At 37.4% G+C, this 27,789-nt stretch overlaps 1 protein-coding gene and 1 long non-coding RNA gene across 3 annotated transcripts in view; one reads left to right on the top strand and one right to left on the bottom strand.

Moving 5' to 3' along the window:
* The window catches only part of MXI1 (MAX interactor 1, dimerization protein), a 76,604-nt gene that overhangs the window by 10,181 nt on the left and 38,634 nt on the right, over positions 1–27,789 (top strand). The window contains exons 1-2 of one of the 2 annotated variants that reach the window (XM_074373650.1): positions 6,781–7,093; positions 8,476–8,608. In XM_074373650.1, coding sequence (XP_074229751.1) covers positions 7,021–7,093; positions 8,476–8,608 — 206 coding nt within the window. In that variant the 5' untranslated portion in view covers positions 6,781–7,020. Of the gene's footprint in view, positions 1–6,780; positions 7,094–8,475; positions 8,609–27,789 lie in introns of those variants that run through there. The other variant, XM_010969782.3, reaches the window with a different exon arrangement.
* On the bottom strand, positions 1,949–3,048 carry LOC123612782 (uncharacterized). Its single transcript, XR_006720064.2, has 3 exons — positions 2,881–3,048; positions 2,471–2,556; positions 1,949–2,062 (listed from the first exon to the last, which is right to left on the bottom strand). It is a non-coding gene; the product is annotated as an uncharacterized LOC123612782 (long non-coding RNA).

Genomic DNA, 27,789 nt, shown 5'->3' with positions numbered 1-27,789 from the left:
CCCTGTCAGGCTCTGCTAGGGTTCCTGAAGGTGCCTGAGCTGGTAGGGCAACTGGTCTGGCCTACGCTTGGCAAGTGTGGGCGGCACAGATGAGTTTAGGCCCTGGCTGCCACCTTCCCAGTGTGGGCCAGCTGGGTCCGGTCAAACAGCACAGGTCCAACCTCTTCCTCTCATCCATCGAGATCTAGGAAACAGGAGTGATCTTAACTATAACTGGGTTCATGTCATTTACTTGGTGAAAGCCCTTCAATAGTTTCTTTCCTTTCCTATCTCACTTAGAATAAAATCCAGATTCCCTGCATGGCCTTCACCCTTACTGTTTAGCGTGAGTGTGGTCTAAGATGGACAGCCTTGGTGTCTGTCTGCTGGGGAGCTTGGCAGAAAATGGGACACCCAGTTCCCTCCTACCCTGAGCTGCTGAATCAGAATCTGCATTTTACCACAATTCCGAGGTGATTGGTGTGTTCACTAAAGTTTGAAAGGTTGGTGGAAACAGCCCTCATGATTGCCCTGATCCCTCCACCCACCTAAACTTCCGCTCCATTTATTATCTATTCCTTATCCTACTCATCATAGTTTATCATCAGTCTGTCAGGCTAGAATTCAAGCACCTTGAGGATAGAGACCATAAGTAGTTTTGTTCATTATTCTGTCTTTAACATCTAGGTTAGTGTCCAGCACATAATGGATGCTTAAGGAGTATTTGTTGAATGAATGATGAGTTCTCAGCCTTTAACCTTCTGACCTAGTGTTTATCAACAAAGGAGCTGTGGTGAGATATTTCTTCTTGAGCAGATTAGTCCAGAATACTGCAGGATTTAACATCTGTGGTTCTCACTCACTAAATGTCAGGAGAACTCCCCAGTCATTGTGATGTTCAAGAAAGACACCTATACGTTTCCAAAGCGTCCTGGGTGGATGGTATTACTCCTGGTTGAGACAATTGCCCTAAACAATTTTGTTTGAACTTGTCTGATTGAACATACCCTCAAGTATGCTGTGGGGTCCAAGAGTTAAAAAAAATCCAGATTTGAATCCGTTTGCTACCTGTGTGACCTTGGGCAAATCACTTAACCTTTCCGGGCCTCATGTGTGAAACAGAACTCTTAAGAAGTGTGCTAAGGAGTAAATGAACTGACTGTACAAGTAGCACCATGCACGTAGTTGGCTCTCATGACATGGCAGCTAGTAGGCAAATGGAGGCATATTGTTCGAGGATCTCTGGAGAATCCCAGAATCCCGGAATAAGAATGCTGGAACGGGCAGAGATGGCAAGATCGCCAGTGGCTTTGGTCAGCAAGGGCCTGGTATTGTATTCTAAATAGTGCACCTGAGGCTGAGAACTCAGACATGAGGCAGCAGCGCTAGGTGTGTGATTTAGTGTCCAAGGCCTTGCTGGGCCTAACAGTGACCTCCACAAGTTTCTGCTGCCTGGAAGGGAGTGGTGATGCCAAGGGGTGGAGGCAGGGCAATTCTAGGCAGGTTCCTGGCAGAGGAGGGAGGGTTACCCAGGGCTGTGGCAAGAATGTGGGGCATCCTCTTCGCAGCAGGGGAAGGCCTCTGGCGATTTTTTTTTTTGAAGGTTTTAAATTAAGTTGCATCTATTTTTGAAAGAATAGATCATTGCATCCAAAACCTGATAAATACAACAAGAAATTACAGTATATTCTTGCTTTTGAATATAGGTGCAAACATTCTAAACAAAATAAACAAAATGTTAATCATGGAATGAACAGTGTTTCAAAAGGATAAGATACAATGGCTGACCAGGCTATATGCGAGAGATGGCCAAAAGTCACAAATCTACCAGTATAAATGATTATAACCACAAATTAAAGGAGAATAATACATGACTACAGCAACACATGATGAAATGTCATTTAAAAAAAAAGTATTCAGGAGGCATTCCTAATGAAGGAAACCACTTCCATACAACAAAGATCATTCACCTGTGATGGTCTTTTATTTAAAGTGGGGTGGCGAGGTTGGGCCCATGGCTTGTGGTCGCAACCAGCAGAAGAGTTGATTCTGATGCCAACCTTTCCTTAGGGAAGAATGAATCCTGAACAGAAAACAAAGGCAGGCTTTAGATCCCTTTGGAATGTAACTTGATCTTGATATTTAAAGGACTGGGCCCCCACAAATTTAAAAGACCAGAAAATGTATTCCACTCTATTTATCTGTTTATTTTTAAAAATGTGAATCAACCAGGAAAATAATTATGGAGATGGGTAGAGAGCCCTGGATGAGAGTGTAGGCCTGAGTCCTAACCCTTTCTCTATCAGTTTGATCAGCTGTGTGGCCTTAGGTAAGTTACCATACCTCTCTGAGCCTCAGTTTTCTCATCTGAAAAATGGAAGCTGGATTGACGAATAAGCTTAATGATACAAATTTCTATGAAGTAAACCCTGAAAGGTTTGCTTGGAGGAACATTCCCTTGGCGTGGCCCCAGCAAAATCCTCCTGAATACCTTATCAGTTGCACCCCCAATGGGGTGCTCCGGGGTAAGCAAGAGTCTTAGATGTGCATATTAATTGAGTCCTGCAATGCAGATTTCTTCTTGAGTCCAAGTTAATGCAAAAAAGAAGGAAAAGGACATTCGTGAGATTAACCCATCCATTATAATCACGGAAATAGGCTGCTGTTGTAAGGGCCATTTCATAAAATGTAAGAAGCCCTTTTCTAAGGGGGAAGAGACAGGCCAGGATGGAAGTCAAGTGCAGCTGTTTGAGCCTCTGCCAGTGGCCTGATCTCACCAGAAAACTGAAGTTAAAAAACAACAAACTTCCAGATTCAGCGATCTCAGATTAACACTGCCTCCCCCTGCTGTTTCCTCCCACCCGTGTGTCCTTTCTTTCCTTTTTTCCCCAGCTCAGGCACCTGGGTGGCTTGGTGCTTTTCCGTGTGGTTGGGATGTCAGTCAGCAGCCCTGGCGACTGGAGCCCTGGGAGACGGCAGCTACCTCTCGGGTTTAGCATTACGTCATCCTTTCTAGACCCAAATTTATCTCGGCTGCACACAGACCCGCAGCTCTGAGCTGCCGCGACTCGAGGAGAGCTTACGCATGAAGTTAGGCAAGGCTGACTCACGAGGCAGAGGGAAAGGGTTTCTGCTGCTCTTCACGTTTCTGGGCTCCAAAGGGAGATGCGAGGCGGAAGCTGCGGTTGTCATTTTGGGGTGGGGGATGGAAAAATGTGTAACAGTTCTGCTTCTTATTTAAGAGCTCGGGACTCATCCTCCCCTGTCCTCAACCTTGATTATTTGAAGACCCCCCCCACACCCCCATTCTTAAAAATAATTGTGGAAAACAGTGCCCTGCACAGTAAGCACTTTGCAGTTTCAGGGAAGTTCTCTTAAGCACCAGGTGTCACCAACCGAGTGACTTTGGGTTTGTACCTTAACCTCATGGCCCCTTCCCCTCCTTTCATCTTTCCTGTCTGCAGAAACGATGTAACACAGACCAGCCGTCTCCATTGTTCATGAATCTGCAATAAATCATTTGGAAATTTACACTGAGTAAACTGTGCAGGGAAAGGACCCCTAAGAATGGAGAGCTTTTGCCTGCTTCCTCCGCAAAGCAGGTCGCCCCCATCTGGGCTGTTTGTTATAGGCCTGGGATACTCTGGAGGACTTTTTCCATCTTCAAATGAGACTCCCCTGAGAGAGATACTTTAGGGAGAAGACAGAACCAGAGACTGTGGTAAGATTCCAGGTTCTTTTGTCAGTAAACTCCGGAAACCTTGCTTTTCCTCAGTTTCCCCATCTGCATTTGTAGTGTAGATTGGATTTACCTGAATAAAAGGAAAGTCATGGTTGCCTCTGGGCTCCCAGGCTGGGCTGGTGCTGAGGGATGGTTTGTGTGTAGCATCACTCTCCCAAGGCTAGAGCCCCAAGTTTTGTGCTGTGGGAGGCCCGTATGGCCAATGTCCAAACAAGAACTCCCGGAGTCAGATGGAGCAGGGAGAAGGAAGTGGCACCTTTAACCACTGTTAGAAAAGGCTGGCTCTTCCTGTACAGAAACTAGTCCTTAACATTGCCAACCAACACAATCACCTCTTCTCTTTTCCAACATATGCATGTGGCCTTTCAGTGATTCTTGTGCTATTTTCCATCTCCTTGTCTCCCTCTTGGGCATGGCTTTAAAAGAAGGGTTAGGAAACAAACTTATGTTTACCAGTGGAGGAAGAGGGTGAGAAGGGATAAATTGGGAGTTTGAGATTTGCAGATACTAGCTACTATATATAAAATAGATGAACAATAAATTTATACTGTGTAGCACAGGGAACTATTTTCAGTATCTTGTAGTAACTTATGATCAAAAAATATGAAAATGAATATATGTATGTTCCTATATGACTGAAGTATTATGCTGTACATCAGAAATTGGCACATTAAGCTGACTATACTTCAATAAAAATGTGTTTTAAAAATAACCTTTAATGGAAAAAAAAAAAGAAGGGTTAGTTAATTCATCTGGAGGTCAATTGTGAAAGGCCAGGCATGTGCAACAAGCATCCTGGCTTCTCTAATACCCTGCTAGGGCTTATGATATATGGCTTAAACTCATCTTGGACCCAAGTGTATTTTCAGTTTGTGCTTTATTTCTTGATTGTGTGTCACATGGTTTACCTTCTATTGGGTAGAATTTTACTTGTCATATAACTACCTCTTTTAAGTTCCTGGGGTAACCCGTGATTTGGGATCTACAGTTTACAGGGGTTATTATGTAAGTGGTAGAAACTAACAATTTCTACCCTCGACTTACAAGATGTTCTGAGTAAATAGGTATTTTCTTTTAAACAATTCCATTTTGCCCCTACCCAACATGTCCCTTGCTGAATGTGGAGAATTGTTGTTACCAATACCAATGGGAAAGCCCAGATCTGAAGCAACCCAACCAACAGCTGAAAAAGCACAGTTCCTGTTTCAAAGCCTTTATAAAAAAAAAAATAAATACACTCTCCTGTGGTTTGTGAACATCTCTCATTCTGGGTCTCCCTGTATTTGGTTCTCCATCTATTTGGTTCTTAAATGTGGTGCCAAGTTTAATATTTAAAAGGGCTGGAAGAATTTTGCAGCTTTTGACCTCATTGGAAATCTTGTTCACTTTGGGGAAAGAAAGTGGGGGGTGGGGAAGCATATTAAAATGCAGCATGAAGCCCATAACATTTTTGAGAGTAACATTTTCATCCTGAGATGGTATTTTCTGCAGTAGACACTGGAATGATCATAGGGAAGGGGAAATTCTCCCCTCACCAAGTTTCTTGTTATTTTGTGTGTCCACCAGCAGGTTAAAGCCATCAGGGTGGGAAAAAGTTATGGATGTTTACAGAAGCTTGCTCCTGGAGCATTTAACAGTTACAACCCTCTTGCCCTTCCTCACTCTAGACCAGGGATTCTCAATCAGGGGATTTTGTGCCCCAAGAGACATTTGGCATTGTCTGGAGACGTTTTTGGTTGTCATACCTGAGTTGGTGGTGTGCTACTGGTGTCTAGTGGGTAGAGGCCAGGTATCCTGCTGAATATCCTACAATGCACAGGTCTCCCTCCATCCCCCACCCCCAACAAGGAATTATTCACCCGAAATGTCAGTTATGCTGAGACTGAGAAACTCTGGTCTAGACTTTAAGGACTTGTTAGATTGGGTACCTGGAAAGGCAATGGCGGTGAGAGCATCCATTGGCAGTCTTGTAATGTGGTCCTGCTCTCTTTAGCCTTTGCCTTCAGTTCCCTCTGTATGGAGAAGAACATGAAAGGAAACAATCATCATAGCTTCCATTTATGGAGTGCCATGTACTAACTGCTGGAATTATTTCATTAAATCTTCGCAATAAGCCCTATGGACTTTACACTCCTTGGGAGCAGGGTCCATGTCTGTTTCTCTCATTATTGTACACATTATGTCTAGTACAATACCTGGCAGACAGCAGGCTTTCCATGTTTGGATACCTGGAGTAATTATACCCATTTATACATGAGGAAAATGAGGCCTGAAGAGTCCACACAGCTAGTGTTAAGTAGCAGAGTCAGGATTTGAATTGAGACCTGTGTGACTCCAGCACCAAATCACTTACCCACTGAATTATATCCTTCACTTGCAAGCACCCGAGAAGTTTCCTAACCTCTAAAATCATGAATGAGGGGCTGAAGGAGGAGAAAGGAGTTTCTTAAAATTGTGTGTGTGTATATAAGTAAGTAAGTAAGTGAGTAAGTAAGTAAGTAAGTAAGTAAGTATCTCCCAACAAAAAAACCCTCTACTTTTTGAAAACTTAGGTGGTATAAGGGCCATAGGAAGCCCTCTCTGGCTCTGATAGGATCATCCCTTGTTTCTGAACAGTAAACTGTTTCTGAACAGTTTCAAGTATTTCCCTGTGTGTTGTCTGAGCAGCACATTCCGCAGATGGGTAAGCTTAGGCACAGAAGTTTCCCGAGAAAGTAGTAGTAGATACTGAACGTGGCACTTGGGATAAAGTATGCTGTGGCTCTTGGGCACTTTCAGGGAATCACTGAAAAAAGGCCTTCCCGGGAGTAGATTCTCTCAACTCTTCTGTCTGAGAAGCAAAGGCCAGAAAACTTCGTAGTCTTTATAACCGGGACGGGGAAATCCAGCGGACTACAACTCCTAGCGGCCATCGCGGACGCAGGCGCACTGAGGCGGCGTGCGTACTACGACTCCCGGGGTGCAGTGGGCGGGGCAGGACTACATTTCCCAAGAGGCAGAGGAAGGGGCGGGAGGGGGCGGGCCGTGGCACTGCTCCCGCCCTCCCCCCGTGCTCGCGCGGAGAGGTAAACAAACCGCGTGCGGGCTGCCGGAGGAGCGGCGGGAGTGGCAGGGGCTGCGGGGACAGCGGGGCGGCGGGGGCGACGGGGACGGCAGAGAGCGCGCCAAGCTGCGACAGGGCTGGCCCGCCCGCCCGCCGCACATGTCTCCGGGCGGCGCCGGGCTGTAGCCGCCGGCGGCGCCTCCTGTCGGCCGGGGAGGGGAGCGCGGAGAGGCCCTGGTCGCCGCCCGCGGTGCCCATGGAGCGGGTGCGGATGATCAACGTGCAGCGCCTGCTGGAGGCGGCCGAGTTTTTGGAGCGCCGGGACCGAGGTAACGGCTGGACGCCGCCGCCTCCTCCACCGCCTGAGCCCGCGCACTCCTGCTCCGCGAGGGGATTGCGGTGCGGCGGGTGAGGGGTGCGTGTGTGAGGAGGGGGGTGTGCGTGTGAGGAGGGGGTGCGCGTGTGAGGAGGGGTGCGCGTGTGAGGAGTGTGCTTGTGAGGAGGGGTGCGCGTGTGAGGAGTGTGCGTGTGAGGAGGGGGTGCGCGTGTGAGGAGTGTGCTTGTGAGGAGGGGGTGCGCGTGTGAGGAGTGTGCTTGTGAGGAGGGGTGCGCGTGTGAGGAGTGTGCGTGTGAGGAGGGGGTGCGTGTGTGAGGAGTGTGCTTGTGAGGAGGGGGTGCGCGTGTGAGGAGTGTGCATGTGAGGAGGGGGTGCGCGTGTGAGGAGGGATGCACTATAAGGAGGAGGTGCGCGTGTGAGGTGGGTGCGCTGTGAGGAGAGGGTCCGCTGTAGGAGGGGGTGCGCGTGTGAGGAGGGGGTGCATGTGTGAGGAGTGTGCCTCGTGTGAGGTGCGTGTGTGATGAGGGGTGCCTGTGGGAGGGGGCGTACATTAGTGCATGTGTGTGAGGGGGCGCGAGTGTATGTGCACGGGGAGCAGGGGAGCAGACTGTCATCTGGGGGATGGGAGGGAGCTGGCCCTGAGGGGAGGTGGAGCAGAGGAGAGGGAGGGAAGGAGGATGCTGAGAGTGGAGGTGATCTGAGGACCTGGACAGAAAGAGCTGAAGGAAGCTGGTGGGAGCAGTGCCGGTCCGGGTGGAGGAGAGCTGAGAGCAAGGAAGGCAATGCAGCTGAAGAGCAGGGAGGAGGCCAGACACTTGTGGGAAAGGGACCTCTGCCAATCCTAAGTGTGGTGTGATGCGATCCCTCTAGGAATGGAGACTAAAAGAGATGTAAAGAGATTGGGATATGAAGAGTACCAACTCTGGGAATTGTGGTATCAGGAGAGAAAGGATCCTTCAAAGACTGGTGATTGAATTATTTGAAGTACACAAAAATGTAGGGCTTGGAGTGACACCTTCTAGAAAGTGGGGATAGTTAAAGGAAAAGGGATTTTGAGGCAAGTAAAATAATTGAGGTGAATGGTAACTGGTTTCAGAAATGGAGAGAAGGATTTTGGAGAGGAGGGAGAAATTACTTGGTTTAGAGGAGGTATTGGTACACCTTCCAAGTGAGAGTTGCATCTGTATATAATGTCACAGGATTGATGTCCAGGCAAGGGCTAGGAATTTTATCTTCCACCCAGAAAGAGTGGGGAAAATGTACCTCTTTTTCTTCTCTTGTTTTCAACAGCCTGTTACTGCAAGGACTTCAGATCTGTGAATCCATGAATTTGGGTGTATTCCTCTTTATCTTTTTTTCTTGCTATCTCCTTAGAGTGTGAACATGGCTACGCCTCAACGTTCCCCTCCATGCCAAGCCCCCGGCTGCAGCATTCAAAGACCCCACGGAGGTTGAGCCGGGCACAGAAACATAGCAGCGGGAGCAGCAACACCAGCACTGCCAACAGGTAGTAAGCTGGGGAGGTTTAGAAAGGGCAGCTGGAGGGAGGGAGGAAGGGAGCACTCAGACCGAAGTGCTGACCCTGCTGACCTCAGTTCTCTAATACCAGGTCTAGAGCAACACTGAACAGCCAAATGGGTGCTTTTACCACCATTCCCAGGGATTTGCCCTTTTTGAAATAATAAAGTCTAGGGATCATAACCTGACTTTGTGTAGAAGGGAAGGAATAGACTCTGGAGAGACAACCAAAGAACTCCTTGCTGGGATTATTAAGTGGAGATGTCTGTGACTGAGGGGAATGTAAGTTTAGAGACTTGGCAGCATGTGTCCAAGCGTGCAACCACATGCTAAATGTAATCTTGGGCCAGCTTTAAACTTGGATGATCCAAGAATTTTTAAAAATCAGGAATAGCTCAGGCCAGCTATAAAGCAGAATCAAGGGTTTTGTTAAAGAAATAAAAATATTTAAGTAGAATAGGAAGTTCGTGGGCACTTTTTTTTTTAAAGGATAAGACTGAATTGGTAAGGGAGCTTTCAAAGCAAAAACAAAACAAAACAAAACAAAACAAAACCCAGAAAGAAAATGCTTATTCTTTGGTCAAAACAAATACCTAAAAAATACTTGTCTGGGTGTATTCAGACATAGTTGACTTCTGTTTTTTGAAAATTTTTGGTAGTGTCCAGCTGTCTCTTCAGTGTTTTTGTTCTAGAGGGCCAGTGAATTCTAAAGATTCATCTCATACGAAGTTTTCAAAAGGTTTTTCTTGAAATCAACAGATGCTTGCCTTTTCCATTGATAAAAAGAATTGAATGAGACCTTTGCCCCAAAGTTTTGTAAGGAGAATATAAGCATTCATTTTGGAGGGGCACAGAGCAATCTCTGGGTAACTAAGTTTGCCTGAAGACTTTGGGGAACTCCAGACAGGTACTTAAGTAGTCACTTGAGGAGATGGGCTAGGGAGGGAGCAGAAGTATGGGCTTCTACTAACTGATGCAGAAAACCCGAGGTTTCCTATAGATTAGAGTTCAAAAGGTCAGATCTTCCCACTCTGCGTTTCTGACATCACTGAGGCAAATCACTAGGATTCACCCTTCTTTTTGATTTATCTTTAAAGCTGTGTGTTTGCTATTTTGGCTTCTATTCTTCGGTAAGGTATTCTGTATATTAAACAATTTTTAAAATTATAAAAATAATTAGCCATAAGCATAATATGCTGCATTTATGTTTTTGTGTGTGTCTAGAGGGTTTCTTGTGGTAAGTTTGGGATGAAAATATAATACGCAGCATTTTTAAAAAATGTATAAATTTTCTTGCTCTTTACTGTTTCTCTGGTTAAGGTGTCAGCAATTAACATCTGTATTCTGGAATTTATGAGTTTTCCGATCTATGTGTAGATTAAACAAAAAAATTTTTTTTTAACTTTTGAGACATGGGGAAAGTACCAGATAGGGAAACCAAATGTGTGTTGTCATGCTACAAGTATTGATTGATTGTTTCCTGCTTTCTAGAAATCATGTATATGAACTCATTACATTTTTTTGTCTGTCCTTTACTATTCTCATGGTAAATTGAGGGGATGAACTACATACTCAACAAAGTCCCTTCTTCCCCTGAAGTTCTGTGACAGTGATTTATTGACAGTTTTAGAGATGAGTTACTATATTGTTTACTCAGTATACCACCCCATCATTGTAGATGTGCCATTCTTACTAATAACTCAAGGATTATATAGAGGCATAAATAGGATGTGTATTTCTAGATTTTACAAATGATGTTACAGGTTATTAATGTCTTTGTCATCTGTTAACTTATACTTTGCTCAGCTTGGGGTTTTGACTAAGTGGTGTTTCTCTTTCATGCTAGTGTTCTTGTTAGGGTTCTACTATTGTATATGGGACCACATTGCTAATTAGTGTGTATTTTAACACAGCATGTCAGAAAATTCGTAAAACTACAAGTATACCACATTGTTCTTAGTACCCCAGGGAAAATAATTACATGTATATTGGACTACCCCACCTAAGACTGAGTAAGGTAATTTTTCATGGGAATATAAATAGTAAAAAAGAAAGAAAAAGATTTTAGACTGTATTATCTTGGGGTCCACTGACGTGTGGCATTTAGGCTGGGAACTATAGATGAGAACTAGTATGTTAAAGTGGAACACTAGAAATACCATTTAAAATTTCAGCTTCCTGGAGTAGGGGAGCCAAGGATCAAATTCCAGTACTGGGGTACTTGGGAGATAGTGTTAGTTCATTTGTAAGGGAACACTGGAGACACTGTTAACTCTAAACTTATTCCTGGATTTAATAAAGATTTTATTATACAGGTTACAGAAAGCAGAAAGAAATAAACTTGTAAAAATTTCCATTTATTAGTCATCTGAATAGAGTTAATGAGTATTATGTGTCTTCTTTTCCTTATCAAAAAGCTTCCTGTATGGCAGTTGCTGTTCCTATTACGTATCTTGATCATTGATCTCCTGTGTGTCATAAAATGACACTTGTTTTCCTGACACTGTAGCATCTTTAAGATATAAAGTTGGTTGACTTTTTTACCCTAATATTCTCAGGTATAATGTGATATTCTTGATATAAAATGCTACTTTATAAATTTATAGAGCTGAGAATTGACTCATTATAAATTCCTATTCCTTCTTTCTCCCAAGACTTGAAATCTTAACTTTCACAGAAGTACAAAGTAGAGAAAATGAGTGATACAATGTAATATTAAAAGCATATACCTCAACAATCCTAGTAGTTTTATCATTTGGGATCCTTCTGACAACTGGGAAGTGGAATCTATAATACATAATTTTTAAAAAATTCATGGTTGACTTTACTGTAGTCTTGGTCATGGCCTTCTGGCACACTTCCCAAAATCATCCTTACTGAGATGTTACTGCTTCTAGAGAACTGGCTGGAATCTCTGTCTGGCTCATCAAGTAGCATTGGATAAGCTCAGATTCCCAGCTTCTTTACTGTTGGTCTCAGAACTGAAAAATATCAAGATCTGTCACCTTTAAAACTCTGCTAACACTACTCTACATGGCTTCAGTGTAACACCAATTTCCTCCTAAATAACTCTTGAATCTACCTTCTTTTCTCTTCCCTTTCTTACTACCCTCCTAATCCAAGATATCATCACTTCTCACCTGGACACTCTTGCCCCAGATACAATTCTGATGAATTGTGTTGGCTAGTCTTCTTTCAGTTCCTTTGGTACTCTGTGTTTCCTCCTACTTCAGGGTCTTTGCACATTCTCTATTTTTTTCTGAGGATCGTTTTTCTTCCCCTTTTGCCAAGGTATCACTATCTAATAACACTTTTACTTCATCTCAGTAATGACTTCTTCAGGGAAGCCTTTCCTGATCTGCCAAAGTAGATCAGGTAGTCACATATCTCATGGCATCCCCACTTTTCCTTTGTAGTGTTTATCACAGTCTGTAGAGATACACTTATCTGATTGTTTGATAAATTCATGTCTCATTTATTGGACTAAAAACTCCATGAAGACAAGGATTGAATCTCTTCTGCCTAAAGATTTATCCCTAGTATCTATAACAGTGTTCTGTAGACAGTAGATGTTTCTTGAGGAGTAGAAGGTTTTCAAACTTAGGTAGACTGTCCTAAATTGGAACTGAGCTTCTCTTTTGTGCCGAGTCTGATTAGACTCTGGAATGAGAAATAATGGAAGAATATGCAACTCCTGCTTTGGCAAACCCCCTGATTACTTTGTATTCTAAAGGATGTTAATATATTTGGAAAGGAAAACAATATGTAGTATTTGAAGAATGAAAATCTTTAAACTGCCTGTTCTTTTAAACAAGTATATTCTAGTAGAGTTCAGAAAGCTACAATTAATTTTAAAGAACACTCTTGTCATTCTGTGTCATGAGAATAAAATGGTATCAGAACTTATATATGCAAAGAACCGTAAGTCTGTCAAAATTGGCAATAAATATTGATAGGAACCTGTGACACATATATAGTAATTGCATTACTTTGAGGTCGTCTAGAAAGTAGTAAGTACAGGCACACCTCATTTTATTACACTTCCCTTTATTGTGCTTCACGGATACTGCGTTTATTACAGATTGAAGGTGTGGCATTGTCAGATGATGGCAATCTTTTTATTTTAAGCGATAAAGTATTTTTGAATTAAAGTATGTACATTTTTTAGACATAATGCAATTACACATTTAATAGACTACAGTACAGTGTAAGCATAATTTTTATGTGCACTGAGAAATAAAAAAAATTGTGTGACTTACTTTGTTGTGATATTCACTTTATTGTAGTGGTCTGGAACCAAATCCACAGTATCTCCAAGGTATACCTGTACTAATTTATGGTTGAATTTCAAGTTAATTTAAAAAAAAATGTCTTCTATTTAGTATCCTTAAAGAATCTTAAAACAGCAGCAATGTTTCGGTACTACCTTCTAAGATTGAGGGCATAAAAAGCAAAACAAAACAACTTTCCTTTTGCTTGTAAGACTTGAACTTTTACAGTCTTTTTGGATGTCTTCTTCATGGATTATTAGGTTTTTGGGGTTTTTTTGTATGTGTGTGAGAGGGAGATGAATTCTTTTTTTAGGATAGTTTTAGAGGATTTTTCCCCCCAGTGTAAGTAATTTGAGATATGTTATATCTTCTATTTTTGCTCTAAAAATGTCATAGAATAATTGAATGGAGGCTTATTTTTATTTTTGTGAAATTTCTTTCTAGTTTATATTTTTCAAATTTTCTGTATTAAATAACTAGTTGCTGGGTCTTTGTCCAATAGAAAGGTCCCAAAATTTCAGGACAAAAGTGGAAATTAGTAGCAGTTAAACTCTTAATGATATTAGTGTTGTTCTTCAGTATTTTCCACATGTTGAGTGATGTGATGTGTTCTGTGATATTGTCTTCCACTAAAACCGAGATTAAATAAAAAATCTTGAGAATTATTTATATACCTCAGTAAACTCACACTTTCCATTAAATGCTTCATTGAAGCATAAGTTTGCTGTTGCTGGATTTCTTAAGACTATATTCCCCTGTGGAAGTATCATGTGAAGGAGACTTGCATGATTACGCCTTGTAAGTTGGTAGGACAACTGCTTCTGTTCCTATTTGATGAGAAACCTTTCACCAGAATATTGATGTGATACTATGATGTAGAAGATCACAAATCGCAGAAAGGGAATTCAGGATTTAATCTGAAAAAGCTCTCTGCTTTATGAAGGTAAGATATTATCACGCATTTTATGGTTAAAGCACATGTGGCCTAGAGATGGTTAAGTAATTTACCCAAGCCTTATAGCTATAGGTGGTGGTTGAGTTTAATATCAAGCTGGATTTTAAGCAGTTTATGCATAGTTCTAACTAGGCAGGAGTGTTGACCAGAAGAAAGCTTTCTCTTGTAGATTTCTCCTTACAAGTGAAACAGCATTGCCTCTTTTTGGATATAGCATGATTCTTTGTCATTTCTTAGATGAAGACAGTTCCCAGATACTAATCTAATCAAAGAGATTCTGCGGTATGATTTGACAAAATATATACCCAGGTTCCATTTCTGTTCAATAGTGCTGATGTAATTTAAGCATGCATTTTTTGGATAGATTGTTTTTATTTTCATTTTGGTTTCTGACATTTTTAAATAGTGGCTGACTTTTTTTCTCCTCTGCGCATGCTTTTGTGTGTGTATGCGTATGTGTATGCATATGTATATATACATATATATATACCATCTTCATTATCATCTAACACATGTTATCACTTAAAGATATAAATACATCATTTTAAACTATGATGAGCTTAACTGAGGAAAAATAAAGGATCCTGTGAGGGCTCTAATAGAGGACCTGATCCAGTTTGACAGATAAAAGAAGAGAATGAACCTTTTGCAATCTTGTGTTCATTTATCCTGAACATTTTTTCAAGTTCATATGCATCTGTTAAATCATTTTTGATTACATAATTACATACTTAAAAATGTTTAAAGTTTATACCAATAGATCATTTTGTTTCTTTAAACAGTCACCAGATTAAATATGATACTCTATTTCATGTGTGTACCATAAAGTTAATTTTAGGTTGTTTTGTTTTTTTCATTTCAAACAGGGATGTTATGAACACCTTTACACAGATACTTTTGTGCATTTGTCCACCTAGATCCTTAGGATAAATATGAAGAATTAGAATTGTTGGGTCAAAGGGTAGAATCCATCTTCAATAATGATAATAGTAACACCTTGCATTTAGTATACTACTTGTATACGAAGCCCTTTAAGATACCTTATTATTTAATTTGAATTTCAGAACAATTCTGTGAGGTAAAGTGGAATTAATTTCTCTAATTTTTGATAAGGAAACTGGACTTACATGCAAAGTAACCTTTGCAGGTAGAACTAGGAGATAAGAGGTATCCTTGGGATTTGTTTTTCTGGGATCAGCAAACAGTCCTTACTAATAATTTAGTTAAAAACTGAGACTCAGTGACCTGACCTGAAATCTATGTGTTTTAGTGTTCTCCATTTCTGCTCTGCCAAATGCCTGAAACTTGTGGTCTGCACCTGTTGCTTTAATGCCTTCCCACCAGAGCTCTTTTCATCCTTGGCAATTTGCGTCCTTTTCCCCTAGCTATTGAAACTGCTCTCTTAAAGTAATTAGTAACCCAATTTATTGAGCTTACACTATGTACATAGAACTGTTGCTGTACGTGTTTCCCTGCGGTAGAGGAGCTTATGATATATTTGGAAAGACAGTATTTATAGTAAAAATGATAAATAATACAAGCCAGTAAGATGTTATAGACTGGGCCATTTTTATTTGTGTCAGATGACTATACGGAGAGTAAATTACTTAAATTCATAGAAAAAGAGATTACAAGGGGTTAATTGTAGAAATGCTATGGATTCATAGTATATACTTGTTCACTGATTAAATTTAACATGTATTCAAGGAGATAGAGGGATTCTGTAACTTGGTATTAGAGTAAAATTCCTTATATTTTATCTAAGTAATGAATTTCTTACAAGAGAAGATATGTGGTTTAGTAGATAATTTTGTTTTTAATGTTACTGCATACATTTCAGGGAAAAGTGTTAAAGATTTTCTTTTTATTTAGTTTTATGACATTGGATAAAAAGGTTTTCATGTGGTATGTATTTCCTTGCCTTTGTTTATCGTGAGAAGTATTTTTGATAGTCTTTTGAGAACACTGTGTAAACACCATTTGTGGAGGCCACATGATGAGAGCTTTAAAGCCATTGGAAATGGACATTTTTAAATTATAGAAGAACATAATTTTAGTCTTTAGTCAATCATGTATTTTGATAAAGCAAGTGATTTTCCTTTATTCTTACTTTGATTAATTAGTCAGGGACAATTTAGGATTCTCTTTGAGGAACTATGAAGAACCTTTCCTTTCATGTAATAAGAGACTAGAGGGTAAAATGTGATAAGTTTGCCTTGGTATTAAAGGAAATGTAAATTTTCAGATTTTTAATTTTGATCACTATAATTCTGTGATAGTTATATATCTTCTGTATGAATAACATAACAAAAGTGATCTTCAGTCTCCACAAAACTGTATAATATATTGTCAATAATTCTTAGTATGTTAGGATTGGTTTCTGTAGTCTTTGCTGGTAATAACAAATGCATATGAGTTACAATTTAAAATTTAGACTTCTAGGCCTGGCTCTAAAGATTTGGTATACTTAATATTGTCATTTTAACATGTTATTCAGTCAGTTGTCCTTTGGAAGGTTACATTCCTGGAAAGGGCACTAGAAGTCAAAAAGAAGTATTTGAATCTCATTTTTCTACAGAATGATTCTGTAGAATCATTGTTTATTGTGTAGTTACCAAAAGCTGAAAGCCTAATATTTTAATGGAGTTTGTCACAAACAGCATATTTAATCTGGTGACCATTTAAAGAAACAAAATGATTTATTTGTATAAACTTTTAACATTTTTAAGTATGTAGAAATTAGTTAAAAAGAATTATATGGTGGTTGTCTTAACAGTGTAAGGATGTAGTGCCAAAGTGTATAACATATAGTTATAATTTTCTTAATAAGTCTTGCTTTTTTTTTTTTTTTTTTCAAAATACAAACTACATGAAGGCATGGACATTGAATTTTTAGAGTTCTTATACTTCCGGTGTAGGTACTCAATAAATACTAAGTGAATGAATGGCTGAATACTTGGAGCACAATTATGTAGACCTGAAGGTACTTTTTAACAAAATATATTTTGTGAAGACTTTTCAAGAAATTTAGGCTTAATTGATTGCTTTTTATGAAGCTGATCTAGGGATGTTTAATGTCTTTATTCTCATTGTCAGTTTATTTGTAGCAGGTATACTCATTGGAGACAAAGTTGTTTTTTTTTTTTAATTGGAAGTTAAGACATATATTATGAGGAATAACTGAGTAACATGTTTCTTTTTTTTTTTATAAAAACAAACACTTAAGTATCAATAGGAATTTAATTTGTCAAGTATCAGTATGTACCTTATACTGTTGGCCATTTTCACATATGTGAAAAATAACTTGAATGTTAATGGTAAAGTGTAACAAGTGTGTGGTGGTGTCCTATAAGATGTAGGTCTCCTATTCTACCAGAGTCCACAGGAAGACTTGAACATGCATGGTCATGGTGTTATTCATAATCACAAAAAGCTAGAAACAATTGAAATGTCCATTAGCTAGTGAATGGATAAACAAAATATAGTATAGTCATACAATGGAATAATACCCAGCAATAAAAAGAAAAAAAAACCCCTCATACGTATAACAAAATGGATGAACCACAAAAACCTTATGTAAACAAAGTCAGATACATAATAGTACATATTGTATGATTCCATTATATGAAATTTGTTTAAAAAAAGCAAAACTATAGAGAGAAAGCATATCAGTGTGGGCTAAGGGTGGGATTGGAGATCGACTGCAGATGGACATGGGGGAACTTCTGGGGTGATATAAGTGTTCTAAAACTGGATTGTGATAATAGGTACCTAAATATATAAATTTACTAAAGCTTATTGAACTGTGCACTTAAAATGGTTGAATTTTATAGTATTTTATAGTATGTAAATTATACCTCAATAAAACTATTAAAAAGAGAAGATTCTCTTATTTATTACAGTAAGATAATGAAGAGTCTTAAACATATGACAAATGCTAAAAAGAACTAAAGGCAGAATGAATGAATGAATATTAAGCAGTGGTACCTTTATTTTTTTCTTCCAGTTTTATTGAGATATAATTGACAGCATAATAATTTGACATACACATCATGAAGTGATTATCACAATAAATTTAGGAAACTTCTGTTATCTCATAGACAGATAAAATAAAAGAAAAAAAATCTTTTCCTTGTGATGAAAACTCAGGATTTACTTTTACCAACTTTCATATATTAATACATTAGTGTTAATTATATTAATCATGTTTTATATTACATCCCTGTTACTTACTTTATAACTGGAAGTTTGTATCTTTTAACTGCCTTCATCCAATTTCCCTACCCACAAGCCTGGCCTCTGGTAACCAGAAATCTGATCTCTTTTTTGCTTGTTAGTTTTTGAAGTATAATTGACCAACAGCAATATATTAGTTCCTATGCAGAACATAGTGATTTGATATTTCTGTACATTACAAAATGATCACCACAGCAATTGTTCCTTTAAAACTTGAAATAAATCAATAAGGAATGAGGAGTGGGGAGTGAATCCATTGGAAGAAGACACCTCCACTCTCCTTCAGCTTCCAGAGCAAGAATTCAGCTATCCTGCCAACCCCTCATCCCTTACTCCCTTTGAGAATCACTTTTCTGTGTAATTTACTTCCCTTAGTAAGATTCTTTGAAATAGATGTATACCATCTGTGTCTGCTTCTAGTACTATAGGGAGGAATCGAGTGTGTTAACAATGAAAATTAGGATCCATGGGCTTTCTATTATGAGTAGTACTGTTAATTATGGTACTGTTATTTTTTTTTTTTCCCTTCAGCAGGTCTCTACTGAATGTTTATTCCATGCCTGACTCCTTCCTAAAATACTGAATTACAGTTTGGAAGTCAGGAGAAATCAGTGATATTTTTTCCATTCTTAAAGATTTTTAGAATGTCGCTCTGTAGCAGAATGTGTTATCAAATAATGAAGCAGTCTAGGTAATTAGTGGTTTGTCTTCTTAAATGTCCTGTTTTAACTTGTGAAAATATGCTTAAGAGCAATAATTTAATCTTCAGAATTTTCTGTAGTTCCCAATATTGTGCTCTCACCTAAGAAGTGATTTCACAAATGTTGTGTAACTTTAGTATGTACTAAGTGCGTCTTAGTTTCTGGCACTAAGAATAGAGAATGAGCTAGTTATCTTTTATTTTAAATTCAGTTTTGACATTTTAAAAAGTAATACATGTATATGGTTTTAAAAGTTAATACTAAATGGCTTATAAAAAATAACATTCCCATCTTATCTCTTTTTCCAATTTCTGCTTCTTAGAGGCTACCACTTCCAATAATTTAAGTTTCTTCTTCTGTTTGCTTTCATATTTCCAAACAAAAGCTTATTCTGCTTGTATGCTTCTTACTATCTGTTGACTTCCTGTTATGAAGATGAAGAAGTGACAACAGATTAATCATATTCCAGAAATGAAAAAAAAATTAAATACAGGAAAGTACAGATATTCCCCAAAGGAATGATGTTTTTAAATTATGCACTTCCTAGTAATTTCTATCATTAGTCTTCTAGAATAAGGAATTGATTTTTTACTCTCACTCCTGAGTCTTTTGTGGAAGATTAGATTATTGCCTCAATTTCAGGATAAGGTTTATAACTTAGAAAAAGTAAGTTTTATTGTGATGTAATTTCCATAAATCAAATTCCACAATGTCTAGTGTGTGATTCAGTGACTTAATATGTATACAGTCATTCAACCTCCAACACAATTATGATACAGAACATTTTTATCACCTCAAAATATTCTCATGCCTCTATAGTCAGTTTTCTGTCTTCACTTTCTGATCTGTTTTCTGGCACTACAGTTTTGCCATTTCTAGAATTTCATATAAATGAAATAATGTAGCGTATATACTATTTTGTGTCTTCCACTTAGCATTATGTTATTTGAAATTCATTCATGTTGTCCTATGAATCAGTAGTTCAGTCCTTTATATTGCTGAGTCTATTGTTTGAATCTATCATGGTTTTTTATTCATTCACCAGTTGATACACATTTAGGTTTTATATATAGTTTTTAGCTTTTATAAGGAAAGATGCTACATAATTTTATAAACAGGTCTTTTTGTGGACATATGTTTTCATTTTTCTTGGATACCTAGGAGTAGAATGCTGGGTCATATAAAAGTATCTATTTAACTTTATAAAGAAACTACCAAACCATTCTCCAAAGTGGCTGTATCATTTTACTTTGACTAGCAAGGTACTTCCTGTGGTTCTACTTGGTATTGTCGGTCTTTTAAATTTTAGCCATTTTAGTGGGTGTGTCATAGTATCTCACTGTGTTTTAATTTACATTGTCCTAGAGATGTTGAGCATCTTTTTATGTGATTGTTTGCCATTGATATATCTTCTTTGGTGAGGTGTCTGTTCATATCTTTTGCCTTTTATTCTATTGAGTTGTTTGTTTTCTTGTTGACATGTTAGAGTTCTTTGGACATTCTGGATACAAGTTCTTTGTTACATATGTGTTTTGCAAACATTTTCTCCTACTCAGTGTTTTGTCTTTGTCATTTTCTTAGCAGTGTCTTTTGAAACAAAAAGTTGTACATTTTGATGAAGGCCATTTTACATGTTTATCTTTTATGGTTCATGCTTCTTATGTCCTAAGATATCTTTGCATAATCCAAGGTAAGAAAAATTTTCTCATATGTTTTCTTCTAGCAGTTTTATAGTATTGGATTTTACATTTAGATCTAAGATTCATTTAGAATTAATTATTGTAGGAGGTGTGAGGTAAGAATTGAAATTCATTTTTTGGCAAATGGCCATTCAGTTGTTCCAGTACCAGTTATTGAAAAGAGATTTCTACATTGAATTGCCTTGGCATCTTTGTGAAAAACCTATTGACCACATATGTATAAATCTATTTCTGGACTCTGTTCTGTTCCATTGATCTAAATGTTTATCTTTACTCTGATATCACACTGCCTTAATTACTGTGGTTTTTCTAGTAAGTTATGAAATCAGGTAGTATAAGTCTTCCAACTTGGTTCTTCTTTTTCAAAAGTTCTTTGACTGTTCTAGATATTTTGCATTTTCACATATATTATGGAATCTTCTTGTCAATTTCAATAACAGAGCCTGCTGGAGTTTTGATTGGGATTACATTGAATCTATAGATTAATTTGGGGGAGACTTGACACATCTGAAAACATTGAATCTTTTGATGCATGAACATGGTATGTCTCTCCATTTATTCAACTATTTAGATATTTAAAAATTTTTGCAATATTTTATAGTTTTTTAGAGCATGAGTAATGCACATACTTTGTTAAATTTATCCTTAAGTATTTAATAATCTTTGATGCTATTTTAATGGCCATTGAATTTGGTATATTGACCTTGTAAACTGACTTGTTGCTAAGCTCACTTCTAATAATGTGTATATTACTTAGGATTTTCTAAATAGACACTAAATAATGTTTATGATAAAGATATTTTTATTTCTTCCTTGCCAATCTGTATGATGTTTATTTTTCTTGCCTTATTTCATTGGCTAGGACCTCTACACAGTGCTGAATAGAAGCTGATGAGAGTGAACATACTTGCCTTGTTCCTGATATTGGGACAATATTTTTTCTTTATCACTGAGTATAACTGTAGATTTTTTATAGATGCATTTTAACAAGTTGAGGACATTCCTTTCTTTCCTAATTTGCTGAAAGTTTTTGTCATGAATGGATGGTGAATTTTGTCAAATGCTTTTTCTGCATCTCTTGATATTATAGTGTGGGTTTTTCTTTTTTATTCTGTTAATATGGTCAATTACATTGATTGATGTTTTGACTCTTAAACTAATCTTGCATTCCTGGAATAAACCCTACTTGGTCATGGTGTATTTTGTATTTTGCAATTCTGATGCTAACCAACTGTAATTAGCAGACTCCATAATTTTAAGGATGCAGTCCCCAACATGACTGCTCTCACTGCAGATGCCAGCTGCAAGTTCAAGAGTCCCCAGGCCACCCAAACTTCTGACCAGCTGGCTGCAAATTTAAGGGTTCCTACAGTGCCCTCAGGTTTGATTGTCCGCTAGAATTATTCAAAGAACTCAGGAAAATGCTATATTTAGATTACAAGTTTTGTTACAAATAATACCAATCAGAACTAGCCATAAATGAAGAGATGCATATGGTCAGGCCCGGGAGAGTCCAGGGCATAGAGCTTCTATATCCTCTCCCTGTAGAATCAGGATACATTACCCTCCTGTTAGATTGATAAATTCACCAGCTGCAAATCTCACCTGAACCACACATTCCAGAGTTTTTATTTCCATATCATTATGTAGTCACAGTTGATTCAATCATTGGCCATGTGATTGAACTCCATCTCTAGTGACCCTCCTCTGCGCAGAGGTTGCCTGATAGCAGTGTCTCAATGCCCCAACCTTCTAATTGCATGGTTGTTCTTTCTGGCATGACCAGCTCCCAATTTAAGTCATCTCCTTAGCATAAACTCAAGTGTGGTCCAGGGGCCCACTGTGAATAACAGAGACACTCCTATAACTGAGGAAATTCCAAGGTTTCAGAAGCTCTGTCCCAGGAAGTTGGGATGAAGACCAGACAAGTTTTTTTTTCTTTTAATTGTAAAACTGATACTTTCTACAAATTCGCTAATGTTTTCCTAAGAATTTTTATATCTGTGTTCATGAGGGAATGGTAGTCTGTGGTTTTGTGGGGTTGTTTTGCAGTGTAATTTCTTTGTCAGGTTTTGGTATCAGGGTAATAATGGCCTTAAAATAAATTGGGAAATCTTCCCATTTCCTTTATTTTTTGAAAGACTTTCTGAAGGATTGGTATTATTTATTCCTTAAATGCTTGGTAAAATTGCCAGTGAATACTTCTGGGCTTGGAGTTTTCTTTGTAGGCAGGTTTTTTGATTGTGAATTCAATTTCTTTAATAGATGCAAGGCTATTCAGGGTTTCTGTTACTTCTTGAGTTAGTTTTGATAATTTGTGTTTTTCAAGTTTGTCCTCTTCATCTAAATGGTGAATTTATTGGCATAAAGCTGTTCATAATATTCTCTTACCATTCTTTTAATGTGTGTAGGGTCTATAGTGTTGTGCTGTCTTCCATTTCTGATATTGATTTTTTTTTCTTGTATTGGTAATTTTTACTTTTTTTCTTCGGTCTTAGATACATATTGATCAATTTTATTGATTTTTTTTGGTCAGCTTTCACTTTTATTGATACTCTCTGTTGTTTTCTGTTTTCTGTTTTGTTTATTCCTTTCTTGGCTTTATTACTTCTTCCTCTACTTCAGAGTTTTTCAACCCCAGCACTGTTGGCCAGGTAATTCTGTTTTGAGCATCATAGGGTGTTTAGCAACATCCCTGGCCTCTCCTCACAAAATGCCAGGAATATCTCCCTAGTGTGATAACCAAAAATGTCTCCAGACATTGCCAAATATCTTCTGGTAGGCAAAATAGCCCACAGTTGAGAACTACTGCTCACCTTCTTTTGGTTTAGTTTGCTGCTTTTTCTAGCTTCTAAAGGTGGAAGGCATTGATTTTGGACTCCACCCCTGCCCCCTACTATAAGGATTTAAAACTATAAATACTTTTCTCTAAGTACTACTTTAGCTGCATCCAATAAATTTTGAAATGTTGTATTTCTTTATCATCCAGCTGAAGATACTTTCTATTTTCTTTGTGATTTGTTTTTTAACCTGTGACTTCTTATTTCTTTCCTCTATTTCTTTGGGTTTAATTTGCTCTTCTTCTTGTAGCTTCTTAAGGTGAAAGACCATTGATTTTGAACCTTTTTTTCTAATGGAATTTAAAGCTAAACATTTCTAACAACTGCCTTCGATATATTTTGATATGTTGTGTTTTCATTATCATTCAGTTCAGAATAGTTTCTAATTTCTTTGATTTGTGGCTTATTTTCCAAGTATTGTTATTTTTCTCGTTACCTTATTGTTATTGATTTCTAATTTAATTCCATGGTACTTAGAGAACTTACTCTGTATGGTTTTAGTACTTACAAATTTATTGAAAATTATGCTTTACAAAGTGCATAATAACTTAAGGATGTTTGTGTAGTATATTGAAAGATTTACTAGTGACTTAAAGAGTGTTGCCATATTTGAAATAAGAATTGATTTTTACTGAGTTCAATTCATGTATAATTTTTTCATTTTTTCCTATTTATTGAAAGTGTACATACAGAAAAGTTTATAAATCCTAAGTGTATAGCTTGTTGAATTTTCACAAAGGTGAAGAAATAAAATATTACAGACTCATTGTCACCAATCTTTTGGTACCATCAGTTTTGCCAGTTTTTAACTTTATATGCATGGAGTTATGCAGTATGTATTTTTGTGTGTCTGCCTTTTTTCATTCATCCATATTATTGAATAATAGTTGTTCATTCTTAGTGCTCTATAGTATTATATTGTATGAATAGTCCACAATTTATTCATCTGTTCTACTATTGATGGACACTTTCCAGTTTTTGGCTAGTATGAAAAGAATGATTATTCTTTAGTATGTCCTTTAGTGAACATATATATGTTCAAGGTATGCCTATGAGTGGAAATGCTGAGTCATAAGGTATGCATATATTCAGCTTTGATATGTAAGTTTTAAGAAAAAAATTACTGATTATAGTTATTGTTATGCATCCTTTTTAGACGCTTGCTTTTTTTTGGTCTTAGTTATTGGGTGGTTGCTTTTGTCATTGTTACAGAAGAAGCAGTACATTTTTTATGAGACATTTTTCCTAAAAATCTGCACTATTCAAGTTTTATCATCTTTAATGGTTTTTTAAAAATACATGCTTTTGATAGAAACAAATGTACAGAACTGTCTCTTTGAAAGAATTCCTTTATTGGCAAAGAGCATGATTTTCTTCTATTACAGTGTTCTTCAAACTTTATTAACCACTTTATCATATACCACTAGCAGCAAAAAAGTTCTATATCCCTAGTATATGTGAATGTATTTATAATTGTATGCATGTATTACTGTACTAATGTTTTATAAACACAGAATAAAGTTTAAGAAGAAGAATAAACATAAATAGAAGTTTTACTATTCTAATTCTATTTCAACCCCCTTCAGGTATATACTTTGGAGACCCCTGCTCTAATGTAGCTGAAGCTCTTTTTCTTGCCCTTTGAGTGTGTGTATATGAAGTATAAGCTTTAGGATATAGTTAGGAAATTTTCATTTAGCTTCATAGGATGTGTTCTTTTCATTGTGTGGAAGACAACATCCATTAGGCACTTTAGGATTAGGAAGTGAAACGAAAATGTTAACAAATTAGGGGTTGGCTCATTAATTCAACAAAGATAGAGATCTTTTCTTTTGTTGAAAGAGAATATTAATTGTGGGAATGGGAGCTTTTATTTTACTTCCTTGGTGGCATTACTCTTGAGCCAAATGTTACCATTTTGTGTAGTTTCAATTCTATGCTTCATTTCATTGAGTGCCACCAAACTGCACCCTAAAGAATTAAAAGTTTATATATTAGAGCAGTGCTGTAGTCAATAAAAAGCCACAGATCTGGTTGAGATAATGACTCTCATTCAAATAGGGAATGTGTTAGCTTGTCTTTTAAAGGTTTGTTGTTTGTGAAAAAGATTACCTGTGACTTGATGATAAAATTATAGAAATGTCTTTATCTCTGTCCTTGTAAGTTGTTAAACATTCAGAGTAAGGATGTATGAAAGGAAGACATTCATTAGTGTTTGCTGATGGTACATTTTTGTTTGGAGAAGAAAAGTATGCTGACCAGATGAATTATTCAGAACATCTCAACCTTATAGTGAATTTATCATAATGGAATATTTCAATGGCATATTATTGGAAGCGCTTGGTTGGACACATAGGCTCAGAGAAACAAAGGGATAGTTTCTGAATGTGCTAGGATGTGATGCATTCAGTTACTCTATTGGCCAGAACTATTTGGATCATTATTTTCTCTGTGCACAGTTAGGCGTCTTTCTCTGTGTCATACCTTAAAACTTATACATCCTTACAGCTGATTAAATGATCAAAACACCTATCTCTTCCTCTGTTTTAATCATTATGGTTGTTTGTTTCCAGGTTAGTTCCAAGTATTATTGAGAACCTCTCAATTTGTTGCCCCATGTAATATATTTAACATTGTTTTGGGTACTATATTTTTAGCCTTGTTAAAATAATAAGAATATTTTCGGTGGCTAACGTTTACTGAGTACTTAGTGTGTGCTAATGCTTTTGCATTACTCTCTAATTATCACAGTAACCTAGCCAAGGCATGCAGTATTATTCCAATTTTACAAATGAGAAAACTGTTAATTAAAAAGGTTAAATAATTTGTCCAAAGTTACACAGCTAATGTGAGTGACAGGGATAATATTTAAACGCAGGGCTTTTTTTCCATTGTTCTGTAGTTTTGCTTTGGACTTCACAGCTCTGCTTGTTTGCCTATGCTATCTTTTCCACTTGGAATGTCCTCTCCCTCCCAGGTCTAGTCTCTAGTAGTAGCAAGTGTACTCATCATGTGAGCCCCAGACCTAACGCCCTCTTTTCTAAAGACTCATTTTCTGATAGTCCCATTTGTAAGTAAACTCTGCCTCCATTGAACTCCCACAACACTTTGTACCTTTGCATATTTACTTTGCTTTGATTTAGAATTATTTTCATATATATCTTAATTTACCAGACTGACTTTGACTCCTTGCATTCTAAGACAGTCTTGAACGCTGAAGATACCCAGTATTTGTTGACTTAATATTACAGGCAAAAAAGTCATCAAAATGGGAGTAAACACTACCAATGAATTTTTTTTAATTGGAAGAATATGGCAATATGATAAAGATTAGTACATACATAATCATTTTTGCTTCTTGGTATTTGTAAATCTTGTTAAAATTTTACTAGTGGTGTAACTAGATATGGCATGCATTTTCTGGTTTGGTGGAAAAGTTCATATTCTTTCCTATCATTTTGTATTTTTTTTAGAAAGAAGGTAAATAAAGAAAAATCTGAGAGAGGTGGGAAGAATCTGCTGTTTTAATGTTGATCACAGCAGTGGTTCAGATTATGTTCTTTTGGTGCTAACTTTGATAATATAATACTGGAATTCAACAGTTTGGCTTTTATCTTTGGCTATATATCTTTTGCATTTAATGCCATATATAGGATGCCAGACTGTTTAGAGTAAGTGTATGGCAAATAGTCTACTTCTCTCTAAACAGGTTATTTCCATCTATTACTTACTCTAGTATTTCATTCTTTATTTTTTAAATGTATTTTTTATTGAAGTATAGTCAGTTTACAATGTTGTGCCAATTTCTGGTGTACAGCATAATGCTTCAATCATACATGAACATACGTATATTTGTTTTCATAGTCTTTTTCACCATGTTACTGCAAGATATTGAATATAGTTCCCTGTGCTATACAGAATGAACTTGTTTACATTATTATTTTTTCACTTGTTCTGAGTTTTCTACTTAGATGAAGGCAGTTAAACCAAAACTTACTAAGAGTGGGTGGGGAAGTTTATTATTCATTACCCATTCAAATTTGGAGCAGTATTTTTTGCTTTAAATCTCTTCAAAATATGCTTTTCCCTCTTCTGACTTTTTTATTTACTTTGACATTTTAGTCAAACATAAAAGAACTTAAGCCTTTTTGTAAGTACTTATATGGTGAAAGATACTTGGTTATAATTTACTTACTGAGTTTTGAACTCTGAATCTCCATTAGACTAAAAGTCCTGTGTTTTTATAGTTTCTTCCATCTGAGCCATACATATCCTTGCCATTAATTTGGCTGAACTCTTGAAGCATCGTAAGTTTTTTTCCTTAAACCTCCTTTGAAAGAGACTCTCTTATTAAGGTAATTTCTTGAAAATGAACATCAGTCTTTTTATCCTGTGTCACATGGATCTTACGAAACTGCTAAGGTAGACAGGTGACAGTAACTCAAAGAAGCCTTTTGGCTCTTGAAA

This window comes from Camelus bactrianus, chromosome 11, assembly GCF_048773025.1.
Source record: "Camelus bactrianus isolate YW-2024 breed Bactrian camel chromosome 11, ASM4877302v1, whole genome shotgun sequence".
NCBI lineage: Eukaryota > Metazoa > Chordata > Mammalia > Artiodactyla > Camelidae > Camelus > Camelus bactrianus.
The sequence above is the reverse complement of the archived record's forward strand: the minus strand, read 5'-3'. Positions and strand labels throughout refer to the sequence as shown.